Source organism: Saccostrea cucullata, unplaced genomic scaffold (genome assembly GCF_032062105.1).
Source record: "Saccostrea cucullata isolate Sc308-1 unplaced genomic scaffold, CSIRO_AGI_Scuc_v1 ctg2920, whole genome shotgun sequence".
NCBI lineage: Eukaryota > Metazoa > Mollusca > Bivalvia > Ostreida > Ostreidae > Saccostrea > Saccostrea cuccullata.
Window position 1 is genome coordinate 63,915 of NW_026939019.1, and position 24,546 is coordinate 88,460.

General features: G+C 33.6%; 2 protein-coding genes across 2 annotated transcripts in view; one reads left to right on the forward strand and one right to left on the reverse strand.

The window, feature by feature from the left end:
- Window positions 1-13,236, reverse strand: part of LOC134252128 (notchless protein homolog 1-like) — a 74,387-nt gene extending 61,151 nt beyond the window's left edge. The window contains exons 1-8 of the mRNA XM_062734565.1: window positions 13,149-13,236; window positions 12,333-12,480; window positions 12,026-12,246; window positions 11,788-11,867; window positions 11,592-11,668; window positions 9,830-9,927; window positions 9,588-9,624; window positions 8,959-9,114 (exon numbers count right to left, since the gene is read on the reverse strand). Coding sequence (XP_062590549.1) covers window positions 8,959-9,114; window positions 9,588-9,624; window positions 9,830-9,927; window positions 11,592-11,668; window positions 11,788-11,867; window positions 12,026-12,246; window positions 12,333-12,479 — 816 coding nt within the window. The 5' untranslated portion in view covers window position 12,480; window positions 13,149-13,236. The remainder of the gene's footprint in view (window positions 1-8,958; window positions 9,115-9,587; window positions 9,625-9,829; window positions 9,928-11,591; window positions 11,669-11,787; window positions 11,868-12,025; window positions 12,247-12,332; window positions 12,481-13,148) is intronic.
- Window positions 13,237-13,457: 221 nt separating this feature from the next.
- LOC134252122 (large ribosomal subunit protein uL18m-like) lies at window positions 13,458-21,856 on the forward strand. The gene is made up of 6 exons (XM_062734558.1): window positions 13,458-13,563; window positions 19,747-19,834; window positions 20,538-20,615; window positions 20,851-20,970; window positions 21,223-21,334; window positions 21,694-21,856. The coding sequence occupies exons 1-6, from the start codon at window positions 13,470-13,472 to the stop codon at window positions 21,841-21,843; spliced, it is 642 nt and encodes a 213-aa protein (XP_062590542.1). The 5' UTR covers window positions 13,458-13,469; the 3' UTR covers window positions 21,844-21,856.
- Window positions 21,857-24,546: the final 2,690 nt, after the last annotated feature.

Genomic DNA, 24,546 nt, shown 5'->3' on the forward strand with positions numbered 1-24,546 from the left:
AAATAGGTCAAATTTATCTTGAATATAAAGAATAGAATATCAAAAGTGGGGGTATATGATGAAAATTATTAGATATTACTAAAAAAGTGTCAATTTTACGTTAAAATTGGCTCACTTTTTTGACAGATTTTCAGAATATATTGACTATATTTGTCAAACTTTGTTGTAAGAATTCATTAAAAATAATTCAATAGATATTTCAAAAGCAGCATAACACATTTCACTGCAAAAAACAACTTTGTGTGCAACTAGGATAGAAAATTAGGAATCCAAAATTAACAGAACAGTTATAGGTTAAAATAGAAAAACTAATCATTTTCGTCTAAAAAACCTTCCGCCATGAAATATACTGTATACAGGGTTATTTTCGCCCAGTCTTATTTTCGCCCTTTCACACTTGCAAATAGTTTTGCCCCGTTTTAAATTTGCCCTGTCATAGTTTTGTTTAAGAAATTATACTGTATTATTTGATTTCGCCCCGTTTTAAATTCGCCCAAATGAGGGTATGGCGAAAGAGGCGAAAATAAAACAGGGGCGAAAATTTCCCTGTATACAGTAGTCCCTAGCTTAATTCTACTTGAATGGAATTTAATCGCAGTTTTTTCATTAGGTATAGTAAAATTTGAACTGCAGAATTCATTTTTATTGTTAAAACCTAAAAATGATGCTTAATCTTATAAATAATGGACATACGCAAAATACGCTCAAAAATCAGGATCGAACGTCCTTAAAGAATAAGCAGGGAGTACTTATTGATTCTTTTATCAATGTCCTATGTTTTCAAATTTTCACATTTTCACATTTTCATGCTTTCAAATTGTCAAAATGTATGACACTTCGCTGTTTACACGCCAAATAACAACTTTCTTTGCTTTCGATTTAAGCGGAAGTGAAACAAGAAGTCAACTTGTACAATGTTTCATTTAAAAATGAATATCCTGGTATGATGTCGTAGTAGTCTGTTGATTCACAGTTAAATTGGGAATTTTAGGTCACAAAATTTGGAAAAATTAACATTTTTAGCTCACCTGAGCTGAAAGCTCAAGTAGGAGTGGGACGATCCACCGGTGCACCGATGCATCGCAGTATTCACTTTGACGATCTACGGATCGATTCATATAATTAAGTATCACGATACCTTTCCGCACTTTTTTTTAATTTCCAAAATTTTACGGGCTTTAGAATTCAAAATTTTAAGTCCTTTAGTCTGTATCATCAAGACGTTTAAACAAACACAAATATAGTACAAACGTCTTGCTGATACAGAATTCTAAATATTAGCGTCAAAATGATGTTCGACACGCCAGATTACATCAAATAAACGAAACCAATTGGCAGTAAATCGGGTGTCTGGGACAATTTGGGACTCCCGGTATATTAGAAAGACGGGGCACGAACAACAGTCAATTTGAGTCAAGAAACTCTAATTCCCAGTTCATTTGTTAAATTAGTTTATTTTCACACACTGTTTTGTTCAAAATTAAATGTTCTAAAAAATTATCTAGTTTTATTTGGTTTTAAATGTATCGTGATATGTATCGTATCGTACCTAAGGTATCGTGATGTGTATCGGATCGACTAAGTTCAGTATCGTCCCAGCCCTAAGCTCAAGTGAACTTTTCTGATCACTTTTTGTCCGGCGTCCGTCTGTCTGTCCGTCTGTCCGTAAAATTTTCACATTTTCGACTTCTTCTCAAGAACCGCTGGGCCAATTTCAACCAAACTTGCCACAAAGTATCCTTGGGTGAAGGGGATTCTAGTTTGTTCAAATGAAGGGCCATGCCCTTTCAAAGGGGAGATAATTACGAATTAGTGAAAAATTAATGGCATTTTTTAAAAATCTTCTTCTCAAGAACCACTGTGCCAGGAAAAATGAAACTTATGAGGAAATATCCTCAGGTAGTGTAGATTCAAGTTTGTTCAAATCATGATCCCCGGGGGTAGTGTGTGGCCAAAATGGCCGACCAAAGTTTTACATAGAAATATGTATGAAAATTCTTTAAAAATCTTCTTCTCAAGAATGGCAAAGCCATAATTGATCATATTTATATGGAAGTATGCTCAGGCAGTGTTGATTCAAATTTGTTAAATTCATGACCCCCGTTGGTAGGGCGGGGCCAAAATGTCTGACCAAAGTTTTACATAGATATATATAGGAAAATTCTTTAAAAATCTTCTTCTCAAGAATGACAAAGCCATAATTCATCAAATTTATATGGAAGCATCCTCAGGTAGTGAAGATTCAAGTTTGTTCAAACCATGACCCCCAGGGGCCATATTAGACGACCAAAGTTTTACATAGAAATATATAGGAAAATTCTTATAAAATCATTTTCTTAAAATTAGCAAATCCATGATTGGTCATAAGACTATGTTTAAAAGCCATTATCTACTTTTTCCTACTTTAGTGCTCAGGTGAGAGATGTGGCCCATGGGCCTCTTGTTGGTATTGGGAATGGTGCCGTCTATCGGTACCAGTTATATAAGGAAAAAAAACACTGAATCTACACTACCTAAGGATGCTTCATTAAAAATATGATCAATTATAGCTTTTCTATTCTTGAGAAGATTTTTCCTCTATATTTCTATGTAAAAATTTGGTCAGCCATTGTGGCCCCACCCTACCCCCAGGGGTCATGATTTGAACAAACTTGAATCTACACTACCTGAGGATGCTTCCATATAAATATTTGGCAAACATAAGAATAAGGATGTCCATAAAGTGCAAAATGTGATGACACTGATAACTAAGAATTTTATTTTTTCGACTAATATACAAATCCTTCTGTTTTAAGTATAATGACTTTAAAAACAATTATTGTTGAAAGATTCTTGATTGAAAATTTTTACTTTTGAAACAATGTAAATATACAGAGTATGAGAATAACTGGCAGAGCATCTGTGATATGATCTGATTCTTTTGTAGAAGTCTACATATACATATGTATTTATGAATTTTTTTCAAGAAACTAATTTTAATCTTTACACCCCCCTTAATGTAAAGAAAAAAAAACCCCAACACTATGCTCCCTATAAATTTTTTGTTTTGATTTTCTCTTTTTAATGTTCTTTTCTCTCTCCCTCTCTCTTTCTTCTTCTCCTTTTTCTATCCTATATTAAAACAACTTTCACATGTGTTTAATTAAATGTGAACTTGTGTATGGGAATGTCCTTTTGTAAATTTAATACTTGTTTATGCTATCTATGATAGATACTTGAAGGAAGATATATTTATGAACATACTTTTGTATATACATGCACTTGTTTGATATAAATGTGAAAGTTAAAATAAAAAAAAAAAACAAGAGGCCCAGGGGCCACAGCGCTCACCTGAGCTCATCAAGCTTGAATTTACTCCCCCCCCCTCCAGGCATTCATCATTTGAACAAAATGGAATCTACACTACCTTACATTGTAGGATGATTCCATATAAATATCACTAATCAAAGCTTTGAAGTACTTCAAAAGAAGATTTTAAACGGTTTCCCTATATATCACTATGTAAAACTTGGGTCAGCCATTTTGGCCCCATCCTTGCCCCGGGGGTCATGATTTCAATAAACTTGAATTTACACTACCTGAGGAGGATTCCACATGAGTTTCATCTTTCCTGGCCCAGTGGTGCTGGAGGAGAAGATTTTTAAAGATTTTTCCTATATATTCCTATTTATTATTTTTCTGTATTGTTCCAACTATCGGATTGGCTCAAACTGGATCACATGATCAAGTATAAAAAGTGTTACAGACTGGATATTTCTATTTTAAGAATTTATAAACCTGCTGTTTCTAAATTTGGAAACGTTCATTGTGAAGCAACAATAGAGCTGACGTCACAATACTCTTTATAGACTGGATGTTTCTAAAAACAGATATTGTAGCTGGTTTTCATTACTGTGACGTCATAATGCAATGACATAACAATGCCTTGTATAAGAAGGTATTCAGTATTATAATACTGAATATAATACATATAAATCCTACTTCGTGCTCGGTCGATATGCTTTCTCTAAGGTCTATATATCGAGGGATCGACCTCATCAAAAGGCTATAATTGTATAGTAAAATTAGGGTCGGCCATTTTGGCCCCACCCTTGCCCCGGGGGTCATGATTTGAAAAAATTTGAATCTACACTACCTGAGGATGATTCCACATGAGTTTCATCTTTCCTGGCCCAGTGGTGCTGGAGAAGAAAATTTTTAAAGATTTTTCCTATATATTCCTATGTAAAACTAGGGTCGGCCATTTTGGCCCCACCCTTGCCCCGGGGGTCATGATTTGAACAAATTTGAATCTACACTAACTGAGGATGATTCCACATAAGTTTCATCTTTCCTGGACCAGTGGTTCTGGAGGAGAAGATTTTTTAAAGATTTTTCCTACATATTCCTATGTAAAACTAGGGTCGGCCATTTTGGCCCCACCCTTGCCCCGGGGCTCATGATTTGAACAAACTTGAATCTCCACTACCTGAGGATGATTCCACATGAATTTTATCTTTCCTGGCCTAGTGGTACTGGAGAAGATTTCTTAAAGATTTTTCCTACATATGTAAAACTAGGGTCGGCCATTTTGGCCCCACCCTTGCCCCTGGGGTCATGATTTGAACAAACATGAATCTACACTACCTGATGATAATTCCACATGAGTTTCATCTTTCCTGGCCCAGTGGTTCTGGAGAAGGATTATTAAAGATATTTCTAATATATTCCTATGTAAAACTTGGGTCAGCCATTTTGGCCCCACCCTTGCCCCGGGGGTCATGATTAGAAAAAATTTGAATCTACACTACCTGAGGATGATTCCACATGAGTTTCATCTTTCCTGGCCCAGTGGTGCTGGAGAAGAAAATTTTTAAAGATTTTTCCTATATAATCCTATGTAAAACTAGGGTCGGCCATTTTGGCCCCACCCTTGCCCCGGGGGTCATGATTTGAACAAATTTGAATCTACACTAACTGAGGATGATTCCACATAAGTTTCATCTTTCCTGGACCAGTGGTTCTGGAGGAGAAGATTTTTTAAAGATTTTTCCTACATATTCCTATGTAAAACTAGGGTCGGCCATTTTGGCCCCACCCTTGCCCCGGGGCTCATGATTTGAACAAACTTGAATCTCCACTACCTGAGGATGATTCCACATGAATTTTATCTTTCCTGGCCTAGTGGTACTGGAGAAGATTTCTTAAAGATTTTTCCTACATATGTAAAACTAGGGTCGGCCATTTTGGCCCCACCCTTGTCCCTGGGGTCATGATTTGAACAAACCTGAATCTACATTACCTGAGGATAATTCCACATGAGTTTCATCTTTCCTGGCCCAGTGGTTCTGGAGAAGGATTATTAAAGATATTTCTTATATATTCCTATGTAAAACTTGGGTCAGCCATTTTGGCCCCACCCCTGCCCCGGGGATCGTGATTTGAACAAACTTGAATCTACACTACCTGATGATGCTTTTATATGAATTTCATTTTTCCTGGCCCAGTGGTTCTGGAGAAGAACATTTTTTAAAATTGCCATTTATTCTTAACAAATTCATTATCATCTTCCCTTGGAAAAGGGCGTGGCCCTTCATTTGAACAAACTTGAATCCTATTCACCCAAGAATACTTTGTGCCAAGTTTGGTTGAAATTGGCCCAGTGGTTCTTGAGAAGAAGATGAAAATGTGAAAAGTTTACAACAACAACAATGACAACGACAGACAACGGACAAATTGTGATCAGATAAGCTCACTTGAGCCTTTGGCTCAGGTGAGCTAAAGAAAACCATAGGTAATCACAGAGCTCACCTCAACGAATGTTGTCTTTAAGAAAGGCAAAGTCACACAATTAACCAACAAAAAGTGTACATTCCAAAAATGAAAATATTTAAGCAATTTTGATCTGATACTTTGAATAGACCTACATAAAAAATTTAAACTAGTTCTTCTTCATGAAATGTAATCAAAATCCAGAATCTGAAGCAAATTTGAGAGTTTTCATCTCTTGATGCAACGTTTGTGCAAGTTTAGTTTATACAATGTAATGTAAGCCTTATAGTCTTTTGGTATTAAACTTACACCCATAACTTTTACCTGGTCTATTATATGAAAAATGCATGTCGAATTTAGCATCCGAAGCAAGTTCATTAGTTTGCATCCTAAGATCTATAATCCATGCAAGTTTGCTCATTATAGGGCTCATAGTTAATTGGAAATGAAACATGCATCAATAACTAACATTTTCACTAATCCACAAAAAGTAGGTCAGATTCAGCATCTGAAGCAAGCCTGGTAGTATGCATCCTTAGATGTATCATCCATGCAAGTTTGGTCATTAAAGAATCGTAGATACTTGGAAATGAATCATGCATTAACTTTAACCTATTCACTCAACCGGAAAATGTAGGTCAGATTCAGCATCCGAAGCAAGCCTGGTAGTATGCATCCTTAGATGTATCATCCATGCAAGTTTGGTCAACATAGGTCTTATAGTTACTTGGAAATGAAACCTGCACCAAAAACTTTAACCTGTTCACTCAACCAGAAAAGTAGGTCTGATTCAGCATCCGAAGCAAGCCCAATAGTATGCATCCTTAGATGTATCATCCATGCAAGTTTGGTCAACATAGGTCTTATTGTTACTTGGAAATGAAACCTGCACCAAAAACTTTAACCTGTTCACTCAACTGGAAAATGTAGGTCAGATTCAGCATCCGAAGCAAGCCCAATAGTATGTTTCCTTAGATGTATCATCCATGCAAGTTTGGTCAACATAGGTCTTATAGTTACTTGGAAATGAAACCTGCACCAAAAACTTTAACCTGTTCACTCAACTGGAAAATGTAGGTCAGATTCAGCATCCGAAGCGAGCCCAATAGTATGCATTCTTAGATGTATTATCCATGCAAGTTTGGTCAACATAGGGCTTTTAGTTACTTGGAAATGAAACCTACACCAAAAACTGCACCAAAAATGTTAACCTGCTCCCAAAACATTAACCTGGTCGTTCCTTTGCTGAAATTGCAGCATCTGAAACTTTGAATGGTGCAATGAAACACACTAGAACCATCCTCCATGCAAGTCTAATCCATATAGGACATAGAAGTAGTTAAAAAGAAAACTGCTCCAAAAAACTTAACCTTAACCCGGGACGCCGACACCGACGCCGACACCGACGCCGACGCCGAGGGTATTACATAAGCTCCCCTAACTTCGTTGAGGTGAGCTAAAAATACCATCAATTATTGCTTTGCTTTTCTTGAGAAGAAGATTTTTAAAGAATTTTCCTATATATTTCTATGTAAAACTTTGGTCTGCCATTTTGGCCCTGCCTTACCCCACGTGTTCAAGATTTGAACAAACTGGAATCTACATATGTACACTACCTGAGGATGCTTCCATATAAATATGATTAATTATGGCTTTGCTATTCTTGAGAAGAAGATTTTAAAAGAATTTTCCTACATATTTCTATGTAAAACTTTGGTCGGCCATTGTGGCCCCGCCCTACCCCCTTGGGGTTATGACTTGAATAATTTTGAATCTATACTACCTGAAGATGTTTCCAAATAAGTTTCATCTTTCCTTGCACAGTGGTTCTTGAGAAAAAGATTTTTAAAACATGTCATCAAATTTTCATTAATTCCCAATTATCTTCCCTTGAATAAGGGCATGGCCCTTCATTTGAACAAACTTGAATCCCGTTCACCCAAGGATGCTTTGTGGCAAGTTTAGTTGAAATTGGCCTGGCGGTTCTTGAGAAGAAGTCGAAAATGTGAAAAGTTTACAGACAGATGGACAGAAAGACAGCTAGACAAACAGACAGACAGACGTACAAAATGTGATTAGATAAGCCCTTAAGATTATTTAGTCACAGCTTCGCCATGAAAGCGGCCGTTGTTTAAGAACGCCGATAACGATATTATTTTAATGATCTCTTCTTTAAAAAATGCAAAAGTTGCTTTAAAAATAATTATACGGTATAAATTGTGAACGTTTTATTAACAATGATGCCATAAACAATTAATTTATTCAATAATTCATTTTACTTACTATCGGCAATATATTACGACGATCGACCCAGCACGTTTTTTTTCAGACGTGCAGATTTACATGCATACACTTGTACTTGTCTTTATTTCCTAACTGCATGTTTTTTTTGAAGCAAAAGTGTAAATAAAAAATTACTTGAAGTATTTTCAAATATAGAAACATGTTTTTATATGTACATGTAATAATAAGAATAGAGACACTAAACGGTATTTCTAAGAACAGTAACTCTATTTCTTTTTTCCTAAACAATAGGAATTCAATCCATCTCCAAATTCGTTATCCCACCATGATTTCAAAATTACAAAAGGTGGCGGTTTATTGAAAATTAACTGTATTAAACTTCCCTACTGTAAGCAACCAAAAAAATGGTAGCATAAATTGAAGGCTTTTACAATCCTTGGATTTACAACTCTCTGCTTTAAATGTCTGAATTTTCTAAAGCAGAGAGCTACATTTCTGGGGCTATAAGGTAGCTAGAACATGACCTCCATCTTTAATGGTCCAGTGATTTGTTGTCTTTTAATCAAGATTTTATTTTTGTTTTTTTTTTTTTTAAATCCAGTGGTTCTTATGAATAAGATTTATTTAAAGATGCAACCTATTTTTGTCTTCTCTTTATTATCTTCAATTCCAAGAGGGCCAGCATGGTCCTTTATTGAAATAAGTTGAAATTCCTTAATTCAAAGATCCTTTGTACCAAGTTTGGTTTTGATTGGCCCAGTGATTCTTAAGAATATGTCAAAAATGTGAAACATTTACAGACAGACAGATGAACAAATGATTTAAAAAAACCCACTTGAGCTTCAAGTCAGGGAGCTAAAAAGGAAACATAAAAATAAGTAAACATATCTTCCCTATATCTCCCATTATCACCTCAAACTGGTCACAAGATGGGACTTTACAAATGATGAAGATTATACTTACATCTTCTGCCCTCCACACTTTGATGGTTCTGTCCTGGGAGGCGGAGTAAATGAGGTCAGTCCCTCCCCATTTGATACAGGTCACTGACTGTAGGTGCCCCGACAGGGTAATGTGACACTGACTCAGCAGGGTGTCCCAGATCTTTATAGTACCATCCTACAAACAAAGAATGTACAGTAAAACTCATTTAGTACGAACACGGATATAGCGAAGTCATTTTGGATCCCCAGCTATATGAATTTCATGTATTTCTTATATGGTTATAATGAATTACGGATATAGCGAAGTGATTTCATAGGTCCCAGCGACTTCGTTATAACCTATTTTACTGTATACAGTACAGAACATTTTGGGTGTATGAAGTTTCACAAAATTTTTATTTCATAAAATCAAGCTTTATGTTATAATTGTAATAAATCTGTATTCCATTTGTTATTTATCAATGATACTTAAATTAGAGAAAATTGAAATAAACTTTTGTTCAATTGTACAATTTTTATTTGATATACTTTTAAAATAATGTTGTTTTTTAAAAATAGTAATGGTGATTTGATCCATTTTTAAAAATTGGAGAATATTTTTTGCACATTTTTTACCTATTCAGAATTTTTTTAAAAATAAGAACTTACTTTAGAACTGCTTGCAAGGAATCTGCATTCTGGATCTCTGAAAAATAAAGATAAGCAAATTATCAATAGAGTTTGTTTTGATAAAAGCTAATCAAATTCTTGTAATTCAGCACATAACTGTTCATACAATATATAGAAAATAAAACGAGGGAATAAAAAAATCCAAATAAGGCTTCCAAAGACATAAAAGCATGGATTAAAGAAATACATGTATTAAATGTTTTACAAAATAAAGATCTTACAAATGGAAAGGTTTCCATGACAGCCAGGTTATCCACTGTTTATGTCCAGTTAGAGTTTTTCCTTTTTGATGGCCTGAATCTGGGTCCCATACACAAATCTACAACAGGGTCAATACTTATGCTTAAAATACACACAGTTGTGACACAGTGACTCACACAACCTATGAAACAATAGGCCCATGGGCCGAGTGGCTCACCTGAGCACTGTGGCTAGGAAAAAGTAAAAATTGGTTTATTACCAGTATTGAAAAGTTTATATCCAAAAGTAGTCATGAAAAATCATGGCTTTGCTATATTCTTGAGAAGAAGATTTTAAAAGAATTTTCCTATATATTTCTATGTAAAACTTTGGTCACCCATTGTGGCCTCACCCTATCCCAGGGGGTCATGATTTGAACAAACTTAAATCTACACTACCTGAGGATGCTTCCCTATAAATATGATCAATGATGGCTTTTCTTGAAAAGTAGATTTTTAAAGAATTTTCCTATATATTTCTATTTAAAACTTTGGTCGGCCATTGTGGCCCCTCCCTACCCCCCGGATAAAGAAGATTTTTAAAACATACCACTGAATTTTTTAAAATAATTCCCAATAATCTCCCCTTGTATGAGGGCGTGGCCCTTCATTTAAATAAACTTGAATCCCCTTCACCCAAGGATGCTTTGTGGCAAGGTTGGTTGAAATTGGCCCAGCGATTCTTGAGAAGAAGTCGAAAATGTGAAAAGTTTACAGACGGACTGACAGACGGACGGACAGACAGACAAAATGTGATCAGAAAAGCTCACTTGAGCCTTCGGCTCAGGTGAGCTAAAAATATACTCAAGGTAAATATAGAGAGGTATTCTTTGAATCCCCCAAAAAAGTGTCAGTCCTCTGTTCCCCCAAATTGAAAAGTAGATAAAAAGAAAGCAGATATATCTAAAAGAAATACATTTTAAAGCGGCACTGTGACGCACAAAGGGGAAAATTGACAAATGTAGAATTTTCGCATGACATCTGTAAATTTTGTTCAATTCCTAAAAGTATTCAGTTTCAGAAAATTACATGTTTCAGAACATAAAAATGATATTTTTTGGGGGAAAAATAAAAGTAAAAATAATATCTGTCTGCCCCAGAACGAACATATTGCAAAATACTCTGGTACTTCTTCCTCCCTATTGTTGAATAAGTTTCCATAGTTACCATGGTCTCAGTTATCCACGAATGAATGTAAGAAGACCAAAAAATTTGATTTACTCTTTTAAAAAAAGTTTTTAGAACATATTTCTCACCTTTGCATGCTCCAGTTGAATTTTGTTTACAAGTTTGAGCTAAAAATAAGAGTTGCGTGACTTTGACATAACCGAAACAACGAAACGGTAGATACAACCTTTATTTTTCCGGCACTTATATTGTGCAGTCAATTCTTGCAGTTTAATTGTCATATATTCGCTAAAAACTCATAATTTCATAAGTATTTCTCTGTAAAATACAGATATCTTAAAACTACGATATGATTTTGACTCACTGTGCCACTTTAATGTCCATCACTCATAAAAAATTAGCTTATGTTTTTCTAATTCATAATTAAAATGCAATCAATTTCAGATGGGCAAAATGTGAAAGAAACTTCCTTTTTTCATCAATATTGTCATAAACAAACAACAATAACATACATGTATCACATTTGTCTCAAATGGCAATGGTAAAGGAATCTTTCTTTGAAATGAAAAAAGCTAAAAGATCTTACAAAGTACTACTTCTTTTCAGTAAAACTTACTTGACTGTTTTTACAACCAGAGGCTAGCTTCTTTCCATCAGGTGACCAAGCTATGCATAACACCCAGTGTTTATGACCTGAAAAGATGATATCTAAAACTTACTTTAACCAAATTTGATGCAATGATGATATTCAAATAGCATTAAATTGAATACAAAATTACTTATTCAAGTAATTTGATTAACAATTATCAGACCTTTACAAGTATGGTGAGGAGTTTCTGTTTGCACATCCCAGAACCGAACAGTTGTATCTCCTGAACCACTAGCCAAATACCTGAAAGACAAACTAGGATGAAACCAAAGATTTTCATAAAATATTGTGTTGTGTTCTTTTGCCTTATCAAAATTCTTCCAAAATTTAAATCATTGTGATTATTAGTCAATCAGTATATTAATGAATAAATATAAAAAAAAAAAGTAAACATTTCCTACCGTCCATCAGGACTAAATGATACAGAAATGACAGCCTCTGCATGTCCCGGGATGGTACTGGTGCACCTTGTTACGGCCCTCACTCTAAATATAGCCTGAGGGAGGTAAACTATGTCCAGGACCTGTTCTGTGTTCTCTAGGGCTTTATCATCCAGTGCCTTCACCAGACTGTCAGTTACTTCAATGTCATTGACAAAGAAAGAGTAAGGGATAGGATCTTCCTTAAAGCAGAAAAATAAAGATGTGTTCAGTCAATGCAATGGATGACCTGGCATATTAATCCTTTCACTTTTAGATGATTACTTACATTTGTCAATAAAGCATTGCAGATCATCTGTAGCTTTTCTGCTGTGATGTTTAAAGGTAAATCAAATGCATTTCCTGTAACATCTCCACTTTCACTTTTGAACTGAGCCAAAATTCTCTTCTCATCTGCTTCAGCTTCTTCTGCCATTCTGCCAACAAAAATTTCAATAACCTTTAAAAAAGAATATTTACATTTGCAAATGTCTTTCCTTATATATATGACAATATAAATTATATTGACATTCAATTTTCAATGACATGAAGTTTGGAAAACCACACGAGACAATACTAGAAAGTCTTGACTGTGACGTCATATGATGATGTACATGTGCATTATGTTGCATTTTAATAACAAGTCTAAACGCCCTTTTGGCGTTATAGAATTTGATCACACGACCCAACCTTATGTCATATCCCAATGACACTCTGAAAATGATATCTTATTTCTTAATTGAATGGCCAAAAAACTATATGTAGCAGATTTATTCTACTGCGTTACTCTTATTCTGTGAAGGATGAGTAAATATCTATCCAAAAATACTTAGACAGCTTTAACTTACATTATTAAGAATTCAATTATTACAATACTGGGCTCACATTTTCGTGAATTTTCAAAGCCAAAAGAAGATAAAGTTATAGAAAGAAAGGAGAATTAACGATAAGTGCGATTGTTTAAACTCTTTTGCAGGAAAAACCGAATTTCCTCGATACTTCATTGCACCGTGAGCCTAATTTAATTAGAAATAACATAGAATATACCTTTAAACTGTCAAATACTATAAAAATAACTTGTTTTAAAAACAAAGAGAAAGGTTACCTGTAATTATATCAGCACTTTTTCCACAAAATTTCTGGACAGCAAAGTTTCCAGCGGTTTAGAAATGATGGGAAAACATGTGGTTCCGGAGACCAATTATATTAATGCATGCTTTGAATGAGTCGGTGTGTAAAAGATATACATGTATTCAATGAAATGATAATGATAAAAAACGAAATTATTATTTTGAAATAGTTAAAAATATTAAAATATCTTTTAACTTTTATTTTGTTTTATTTGAAACAAATTAAACTTTTAGAGGTGAGAATGACTTCAGGCACCTGTAAGAATCTTCGTTGTTCGAATTAACTTTTACCGAAAATGTCACTTGGTAGCTCACTGGTTTCTCTTGCTTCTACACCGTTTACTTGCTTATGTAGAAGTTATGCTGTGCATTCAACTCGTAAAATAGCTGGTATGTGTTTTTATAAAATGAGAAATTCAGCTAGGAATTTTTCGAGTTGAAGATGAACGTAGGATCTTTTTAAATACTATAGAGGAAATTCGAAATTTTGTAAAACACTCGATGAAACTACATATTTTGATGTAATTATCTCGTTATTGTTAATACCAGGTCGTTGCCTATATGGAGCTAAGCTAGGGCCTAGATGTATCATAAAAAAAAAAGAAATTTATATTTTTCATGATATATGTTCAGGGGCTCATTTTACATAAGAACTTATGAAATATAAGACCAAATTTTGATTCTTCCTATGACTTTATAAATTACATTGAATATTAAAAATAATTATAATACTTTTAAATGGATAATAGAAAAATATTTTTACACTAGCTGTTTACACAGAATCATTCATTTAACATCACAACACTTCTGCAAAGAGTAGTGATGGCAAAAAAGTCTTAAGGGGGATGTACAAGCCAATTGGATCTAGTCTGGTGTGAAATAAGAAATGCCAAGAATGCGCTTAATACTCGTCTAAACTAGCCCAAAGTTACTCAAAGTGTTAATGCACTAGTTACCTACTGTTAGAGACCAAAATTAGTAAATAATTAAGTTTATTTTGTTTTAATTAGGAGGAAATTAATCATTGTAGTACTGCGCAGCTACAGCATTCACGAGATGAAAAATGCATTGAAAATGGTGTTAGTTTGATTCATTGATAATATGGCTACAACCATTTGTTTCGCTTTTTTCTTGTCATTATCTAGAATTCTTGAAAATTTGATTTTTCATATGTGTGTCTTCCTGAGACCATGTGTTTATTTCGTCCGCCATTCCTCTGTCGCACAGAGTTCGAATAACATTGATTTTAGAATAAATGCGACCATAAAAACATCAAGACAAGAAATTACTTAGTAATAATCATTAGGTAATATTACTTACTACTTTTATTTGTTGCATCGCTTCGTCTGATTAATGAAAAAACGCGATTTTAACCCCACTCCAGCAAATCGGGAAAAACTGTTCTGTTCACAGCTCGAGTTTGCTAGAAAATATTAATACACTGAGCACGTGCTTGACATGTGCATATATCTGCTGTGGATAGATGCGTTTATAACCATGATTATATTTAATTTTTCGTGGAACAAGTCTTGATAATTTGTTGGTTTCTTTAAAACTCAAGAAAAAGCTAAAAAATGCCCTAAACATATGTGTTTACGTCGCAGGGATTGACATTAACTTTAATATTCACTTGTCCTTCGGGCAAGTGAACTACAATTTTGACTTGCCCGAACGCAAAACTTGGTTGCCCAAAAATTTTAAAGAAGAAAACATCAGTTACTGTATAAACAACTTTCCTGTAATTTACTATCCTGTTAACACACGTACAGCGATGCACTAATGATATTTCCTTTTCTTTTCTTTTTTGTTTTGAAAATTTACCCCCCCCCCCCCCCCCCAAGCGATTAAGGTCAACTAAAAGGAAAACAGTTATCATGTTTTGAATCAAGATACATCATTACCAAGAACAACTGGTGTTCTTTATATTCTGAGTGATTAAATAAACTATTCTATTATATATATTTCGTAAGAATGTATCGTAAGTTCATAATAAGTTGTCAGGCAGAGAGTGAACGAAAGAAAACAGAATAACGAACCCGATTTCTAAATAAAGGTATGATCCAGAAACGTTACCGAGGGATTCTGAATGCAAAAACATTGTCACATTTTTGGCGGAAATCAACTGTTCAATTCATTGTTTTATTTATAAACTAATGTAAGATTAAAAAAACGTTTCTGATAAGAAATATCCACTTGCCCGATCGGACAATTACATCGATGATTTCACTTGCCGACCCGATGATTTACTTGTCCCGGGCAATCGGACAACCGTTAATGTCAATCCCTGCGTTGGGCCTTTTTTTCTGTGGCAATAGAAGTTATTTTGAAATGGGGCACTGCAAGGAGGATGCTTAGCATTTAATTTGAAAATGTTAAACAATATGCGGTGCATGAAAAACAAATTGCAATTACATGTCTTACATTCGAAAAGTTGGTACATATGTCTATTTTGTTTAGCAGTTAGATAGAAAAAATAGGCAGTTAAAGGATTTCCTTCAGGCACCTCACATAAATAGCTTGATTGTTTGCAATGACCAACACATCGTATGGAGTAATGTTTGGACATAAAAACGCATCATGTCTCATTATGTTGACTACGTTGTAAGCTCTCGATCATTGAACTTACGAAGCTTGATAAAATATATAGAGTTGTTTTTTTTTTAAATTTAGAAGCAATCACAATGTTTGCAAACAAAGGTCCATTGCATTTGCAATGTCTCTCTAACATCGCAAAAAATGAGAGACTACCCCCCCCCCCCCCCTTCCGAAAATCATATGTTTTTTTTTCAAAATAGTGCCAAAGATTAAAAAAATTGCATTACTAAGTATGTGATGGAACATGTACTAGCCTTATAAGACCATTTGTTGTAAAAATATTTGGTTGCCCTCTCTCCCGATCTACTGCCTAAAAATGGCGCGACTCAATTTTATTTTACATCCAATTACAGGATTTTTTTTTCTTACGTCAACAAATATGTTTAAATTTTAAGGAATTTTTTTCTCTCACCATAAATACGGACCCAATAATTTTCCCTGAGTTGGGAGGTCCACCAAACGTCATTTTAAAGATGGTATAAAATATTTAATTTTGTTGATTTTTTTCTTTACTCTGTAAAATTGTAATTTTGACAAAATGGGCAAATAGAAAAAAGTTATTCATTAAATCTCTTAACCCACTCTGAATGATTTTATTCCTTTTCAAATGTCGCTCCGCTGTAATGAAAATTGTAAATGTTTATTTGACAGAGTATATATGAGGGGGGGGGGGGGTGATCAAAAGTAAACAATATCTTAGGTATTTGATAGTTATATTATTGTTGAAATATTCAAGTATTTTTCAAAGTGTAAATTGGAGACCTTTGATAGCATATTGCTTAATTAAAAACAAACCCCTTTTCAAACTTGCTTTCACCGGGCAACATAACAAGTATCATATTCAACCATCTGCCTTCCTTCACTAAAACGGTCTATCCAATCATTGATTGAATTATTAGGAAGTCATTTGTCTTAATAAACTTTGAACAAATTCTTATACGTTGCTTCAAATGCAGTTTTAAGATATACCATAATTATTTTAGTCGTTTGTTGAATGAGTTCCACTGAGACAACCATTTTTCGTCACAAGTACCTGCATAATGACTTTATTTTCACATTGTGAGCAAAACTTTATTCGGCATATGCTATTTATAGAACTTGAGTGTGCACCAAATTTGCTTCTAATCTAAATTGTGGTTTTGTAGATATATAGATAGTTCGATCACCCCTCGTACTAGTAGATACTAACACAAGGTTTTTCATATCGATTTTATGTGTTTAATTTCTTTGTGTTTCATTGGTGATAATTAAACTTTTGATAGATATTATAAGTTATCTGTGGCAAACTTACAAACTCTTCATTTTAAACTTTGATGGTGCTCATTTTTCCTTACCTGGAATCAAAAAGTTTATTTCAATACGTACACTATTTAACAACTGTTTGATAATAATACTAAATAAATTACTTCAAGCCACACTTTAACACAATTCCTCTTTGAAAAGTGTTCATATTATTTGAAATATTTTGCAACTGTAATTCTCTTCTACATTTAAAGATTGTTATGTCCCTCCATATTAAGAAGAGGTCTGGAAAACAAAATTCTGTGCTAAAAATAGACCACGTGCTGCTATCAATGAACTACTTTCATGGTTCTTTTCACTCTTTTTGAAGACAACGATACCTTGTTTTGAATTTAAAATTATCATTTAAAAGTGCAAAATTTAGACATTTTCTCAACAAATGGTAGTAGAGAGAACATTAATGCACACTTTGCGTATTTTTTTGGATTTTTTAAGGCTCTGCTGAATTCTGTAGCTGCGCAGTTCTAAAGTGCATATCAAAAGCATTTTTCTGCAAAAGTATAGATTATACATGCACAACATGCATTCAGTTATGCATATTTATTGTATTTTTATCATAAGGGTTTAGAATTTGATCAAAATATAATGTATTTTAGCCATTTGAAAAAAATGTTTACATTTTGTTCTCACTGCACAAAATATGGCTGTACACCCCCCTTAATTATCAGAGGGGCACAGCCTACCAAATGGTACTTTATCCCCGTGAAACCATGTGAAATAAAATATAGCTATTTATCAGTATTTTGGGTGAAAAAAATAATAAAATTGTATGTGCAATTTATTGTGCAGAGTCGTGAAAAAATTTGACAAAAAACGTAGCTAATGTAAACAATTGAATGTTTCTTCATTTTTTTACTTTTAAAGAAAATTTACTCCTTCTCCAACGATGTTGCACCTGTCAATCATGTCCTTTACTATCTATTTTGATTATCCGGGCAACCAATCAATTATTGCAAACCAATCAAAACGATGATCTTTTTTAACCTGATGTAAAGTCAGATTTAACTACGGAAGCACATTTGTGTTAATTTTCAACTAGGAAATCAGAAAAAAATAAGTTTAGCCTTTATTTCTTTTTATTTTGAACACAATGGCTTTGTTCTTCATAGAAATATAGTTATAAATGCAGTTGGAGTATGACATAATTATTGTTTTAAAACGATGTACTCGGAACAAAAACAAGAATAATAGCAAAAGTCATTTTGTACATCTTTTATTGAATATTATTTTTTGAATTTATTGAATTCACCAGTAATATGCATATTAAACCCAAAAAGATCGCATGGAATCTGCAACTTCATCCTAAAAGAAAAATAACAACAAATATTACGTACAACTCTGGAAAAAATTAACTTTATAATAGGAAGTGCCCACCATACCAGTAAGGCATGAGGAGCTCGTGTTTAACAGGATTTTATGGAGATAAACATTGACGAAGATCCAAAAAGAGATTAAAATTAACATATCGAGAGTCAAATTATTGTATAAAATTGGATTTTTATCCAACAATGCACAATTAAGATTTTTTTTTTATCGTTTGATCAAGAAGTTCGGCTGATAGAGTCAACTACGGGTATTATTTTTACGAAGTTACGGAGAAATTACGCATAGAAATTCGACCGATTTATGTTAAATGAACGAGGAATATGTTCACTAAAATCCCCCATTGCCTGAATAAATGCGCTTTTGTTTTATTTTAATAAAAATTGCAATAGAATAAAATAGTCCCCCATTTGATTAGCAAAATTTGTTACCTATATGGTAGATTATCTGCCAAACGTGGGATAAAGTGCCATTTGGTAGGCTTTGCCCAACTTGATTATGTGTGTATGTTTACCAATGACCAAAATCATTAGATAACTTACAGTTACTGCTCGCAAATAAATCAAATAATTCCACTCACTTGTGTGTTTCAAAGATTGACAAGGTACATTTACTCCCATATAATTTTCGTGACTTTTTAAAAAATTTCTAGATGCCTATTTTGATCATGGGTGATGAGTAAAAGATAAGATCACCCATAGTTATCTGATGATGGCTATGTCTGCTCAGACAAAAATAATCAATATTTACTTGTAATTTGATTTTAGTTGGACATGTAATACATCATTTGATTGGGTAAAAAATTGAATCCATTATGTATATAACATGAGTTCCATTCATCACAATGAGTTATGTCAAAAACATATTACTCTGCTTGATGTTACTTTTAAAATATTGCTGAATTTGAAGCCTTTTATTGAAATATTGTCTCATTATCTACACTGAAATTAAATTAAAAAGAAAGAAGCTAATTTCAACTTATGTTTTACATGTACAATATAGCATAACTTGGAGAAGTTTAACTTTTTTATAAACCGCTTCATGGTTTATAAAGTGTAAACTGGCCCAAAATATGTTATATAATATTACATAAGTTGAAATAAGCTTCATTCCTTAAATATTAGGGAGAGGGATCAAATTGCTGCAAAATTGCAATTACATTAACTTCTGTGATAGTCAGGATAAAATATTGTTCAAAATTGAATTAACATACAACCTAGGTATTAAATCACTGATACTAAAATTCTCGAGGAACAACGGTTAAGGAATATCCACAATTCTCTTTGATATGCTATTTGAGATAGCAGTGTTTTAGACAGGGGGGTTCATTTGTAATTCTTGTTTAATTTTCAGCTCGTAGCTTGTCTTTGTCAGCCGCTCAATACTCAGAAGACAATAAAGACTACAAGATAAACCCGGAATTCATCAACAGAAATGATAGGTATGATGGGAATGGTAACTGTTTGATATCATTTATGGTGTCGAACCACTACTCAAGACAAACTTACAGGGATTCCAAAGTTGGGAGGGGGGGGGGTTTAAAGTTGAAAAAAAACTGCATTTATATCAATTTAGCATAGTTTAAGGTAGGTCAGATAAAGGTACAGAAGTTTCTATTGGCATTGAAAATTATATCTCAGTTTTGCTAAATAGCATTATTAAAATCCATGAGAAACTAAATGATATGGTGTTATCCTTTTAGTTATGAATTTTTAAATAATTTTAATTTTAAAATATACTTGAATATAAATTCCAAGTGTCTGGGAAACCGATTCTCTATGAAAATAAAATGAAGAAAATGCAATAAAAAGGATACACTGTAGTTTAAAGAGTTATTGCCCTTTGCACATTTCTTAAATGAATAAATGGTTTATTGTTTTGTGTTTTTAAAAATACATGTAGTTCCCTTTTAAATACTTTGGTTAAACACTATTTTAATTACACATATTTAAAACCATTCTTTTTTTAATTAAATATTTGTTTTTATGCATCGGAAATGAGGTTAAATTCAGGAAGGGATTTGCAATAATGTATAATATATAACATTAGAGTGGGATTAACCTAGAAAGACTGCATTTGGAATCTTGATTTTTAATTTTTTAACATTTACAAATTCAGTAATTTATATACTTTTTCTCCTTCAGATGCCTTGAGTATATGAATGTTTCTCCAAGAAGAAAAGGATGGAGATTTCAAACACCTTCCCGAAACTTTTATTACAAGTTAGTATATCCTTAACTGTTTACTGTAATGGACAGTCTTAAAATTTACCTAATGGTTATTAGTAAGAGAAAATTAAAATTTTGTCAATACAATGTATAATAAAGAAAAAAAAGAAAATACTACTATATACATGTATGTGCAAGGCTTTTAATTTGGAGTCTTTTGGGCCTGTGTAATATAGTTACCTGTAATGACCATTTCTGAAATAAAATTGAGGAAATTACATATTTGTAGACTCCATATTAATCCTACCTCCAGCAAAGTAGAGGTTTACCTAGAACATTCCTCAGGGAGGAAGGTCATCTACGCTTCATCATCAGAGTGGGCGATAAGGCAGTTCTTATACAGGTACATGTACTGTTGATTAATTTGATGCCGTTCATTGAAAATTTGATAAAATTAAGGTTTATCCTAATGAATATCATCAGTTAATCAAATAAACTGAATTTATTACTCTCAAATGTTTACAATAAAAGCTGTGAAGGAATTGTGGGAAATATTTAAATCACAATGAATATATTTTGATTAAAACAGCTGATCTAGTAGAAGCTATATTTAGACTGTATGTAATAGACAGATCTTGATTTTGTGTTATGTAGTGCCAAGAGATGTGTCAGCGGCTGTCAATACCGGTCGTGTGTTTGCCGATCGCTGTCAGAAAGCCGGCATTGTCAACGTGTATTATGACCCAGTCTCAGAAGGTCATGGAGGGGATAAGGTACGTTCAGGCATGAAAGTTTGGTTGGAGTTATTTTCATAGCTAAAAGCTGACTTCTTATTTTTTTTAGAAATATCCAGTTGAAATATTTATTGGTAGTATCAATGTATTTATTATAGATCTAGTTGAGTGATACTAATGTGAATAAACCACTGATTTCAAAAATAGTTACAGGTTCTTGAATGATTCTCTTTGAAATGCATAAAAAATATTTTTAAAAAAGAATAATTTTAAAAATATAGGTTCTCAGTTTTAATGTAAATTTCCCATGTATAAGTAATTACCGGTTATCCTCATTTTAGGTAAAGGCTTACATTGTAAGTTTTAGATCTGTCAGTAAATAATCATTATTATTGTAGGTTAAAGCAGTGCTGAATGCTTTGGAAGAGTCTGGCATTAAAATTGGAGAAGAGGAGGTCATCGAGGGAGAATTTAAACCTGGAATCAAATATGACGGCAAAAACCGAATCGGAGAGAAGAAACAGCCATATGACATACAGATTGTATAATGATTCATATTTAAATGTGTTCTAACTTCTATGTCATTAAAATTTCTAAAAAAAAATATAGAGTTTATTTTTATGTTTCCTGTTGAAAATAGCAAAGATGTGTTTATTGAATATCTAACCAAAAGAACCAAGAATTCTTTTTTAATGGAGAGTTCCCCTATGGCTGTGAAAACAGAGAGGATCATTGTTTTTTTACTTCTCCCCTTCTCTGCCCCACTTATATGTTTCGTTTATTTTTTAGCACATGTAATATGGACCCCCCCCCCCCCCCCGGCCCCCCTAAAAAAGATGGATAGACTTAACACTAGCTCTGAAAATTAATACCACAGCTTCAATTTCAAACCAATAAAATTTAGCCCCTCGTTTAAAACTTCTTGCATAAACACAGGTAGTGACTGATTCTTTTTAAAAAAAAATTGACACGCGCTCAGCACTAGAAGTGAAAGTCACGGGTCTTTTGGATTTGACCTTAAAAATGTTGGTCCCGTGTCACGGTCGGCGTTGGCACGATATAGAACGCTCACTTCTTAATGGCCCTGAATGCCGAGTATAGGTGTAATTTGAAGCCCCTCTTTGGCATACGCTGACGTCTCTTTATGTCCATGCAGTGAAATATTGTCGACTGGGACCTTAAAAGTATACACGCTATAACTTGCGCCAGTTAAAATAGGATTGGAAATTGATACAATTTGTTTATCAAGAAAAGTTACGAAAATACTGTAAATTACACCATTAAAATTAAACGCGTGACAAAGTTATCAAATTATAATTATTTATTATCCTGCAAGGAAAGAAAAACAGCTATTTTTAAATAAATCCATCACGTGACGCCTTTGCTACTTTTAGATTGATAAACACACGTGGCGTAAAGAAAACAAGGTAGACCGTTTGAGATACTACTCACTTTTGATGTGGATACTTAATGGTACTTTACCTTTTAATGTATTTAAGTATCAACAATCTTCTCTGTTATGATGCATATTAACCTTACATTAATAATTGTTGTCAAAATGCAACATACCTCGTTGTCTGTGATTTCCCGTGGACATGTGTTTCTATATATAGACCTACAGTTTACGCACTTCCTTTATCAATATTCATGAAAAGACTGAATTCTTAATTTCTAGGTATTGTTTAATTGTTTTGTTATTACAACGACATCTATAGTACAATTTTGTGGAAAGTATTATTTTTATTATACTTCATGTGTTTTAAATCGTTGATCATTTTGTTTCAACCTATATTCGGCGTTCATATAGCGTATATGATTTTAAACAATCAATCAAAACTTTTGACATTATATGCCTCCATATACTTCTCTTGGGAGGGGGGACGTATATATTTGGTAGTAATTGCACTCTTAATGGATACTTTGTACAGCGCCCATTCTCCTGGACTTCTTTCCCAACGAATAAGATATGGAGTTGCATGTAGCGTAACGTAATATTGAGCTTTGTAGAGATTCACTCCAAAATAAAAGTACGGCAATTTTTTTGACCTCAAATAAATTTCCGGATTAACAAGGCCCGACTGTATCCTGAATTGTGTCTGGGTTAACCGACACATAAAACCACTGTTATGTCTTCTGACGGTATGCCTGACTATTCTGTCCTTCGTTAGCATTTGCTGATGAATGATTTGATGGAAGTCCATAAAACCATCTAACAAACGACAAAAATTCTCATATGTAGAAATGATAAAGTCATTCATAAAACTGACAATGCCAAAGTAATCTCCTTATTGCTGATTTCCAACTTTTTCTCTAAATCATGTTTACATACAACGAGACAACCCCTTCCATTGAAAAAAGCCAATTAATCTGGTGTCATTAATTAACATAAAAGAAACCAACGATAGACTTTTTTTAATATGCCATAAATCTATATTGACACAAAAATTTTTTAGGTAGAAATAAATGAAAGCAAAATGCAAGTATTAAAATAGGTAGAACTAGAGGCACTGTAAACACAGAGCTCACTAAATAATGAGCCTTCCATTTGCATAATTTGATTTTAATAATCGGCAAAATCCATGTTTTCCTCTAGGAGACCCAAAATAAGTGTCAGATCAAAAAGTAAATAAGAGGACACAATGGCATTATGTTAGTTAAAAAGAATCTGAGAAATTCTAATTAATTTTTATTCAGTGTTATAGGAGGAGTTGCAGAAAAAAGATAGACCTGAGGACGTACAGACAGACGGACAGACCTATACTACATCCCGATCACTATATACCCTCTCAGTTTTCAAGCGGGGGTGCACATAGAGATTCCATCTAGACTTTCGTCGTGATGCAACATTTGAGAAGACAAAGACAATATGCTGCTCATAAAAATATACGTATATACATGTAGTTAGAGAAAACCAACGTTTTCAAAGGCGTCGGAACCGGGGAGACTAAGGGGTCTTAGCCGTCTCCCCCACTTTCACTTGACATTTTTGCAAAGATAGACATACTCAGTAATTCAGGCATTGAAGATTGGGGCTTAGGTGTAGCCCCCCCCCTTTCAACAGGAACGTTACAGTGTAGTCAAAGAGGATAAGTGGTAATGTTTGGAAAAAAATTGGTACTGACGAGAGTTCGAAAGTACCCAGGTTTGATCAATTGTCAAGTTTTCCCTAGTATGTTGTGTTTATTTGTCAAGTTTTTTTCAGGTTTTAATTTTTTTTCTCTGTTTATTAGCCCCCGTCTACTTCCAATTTC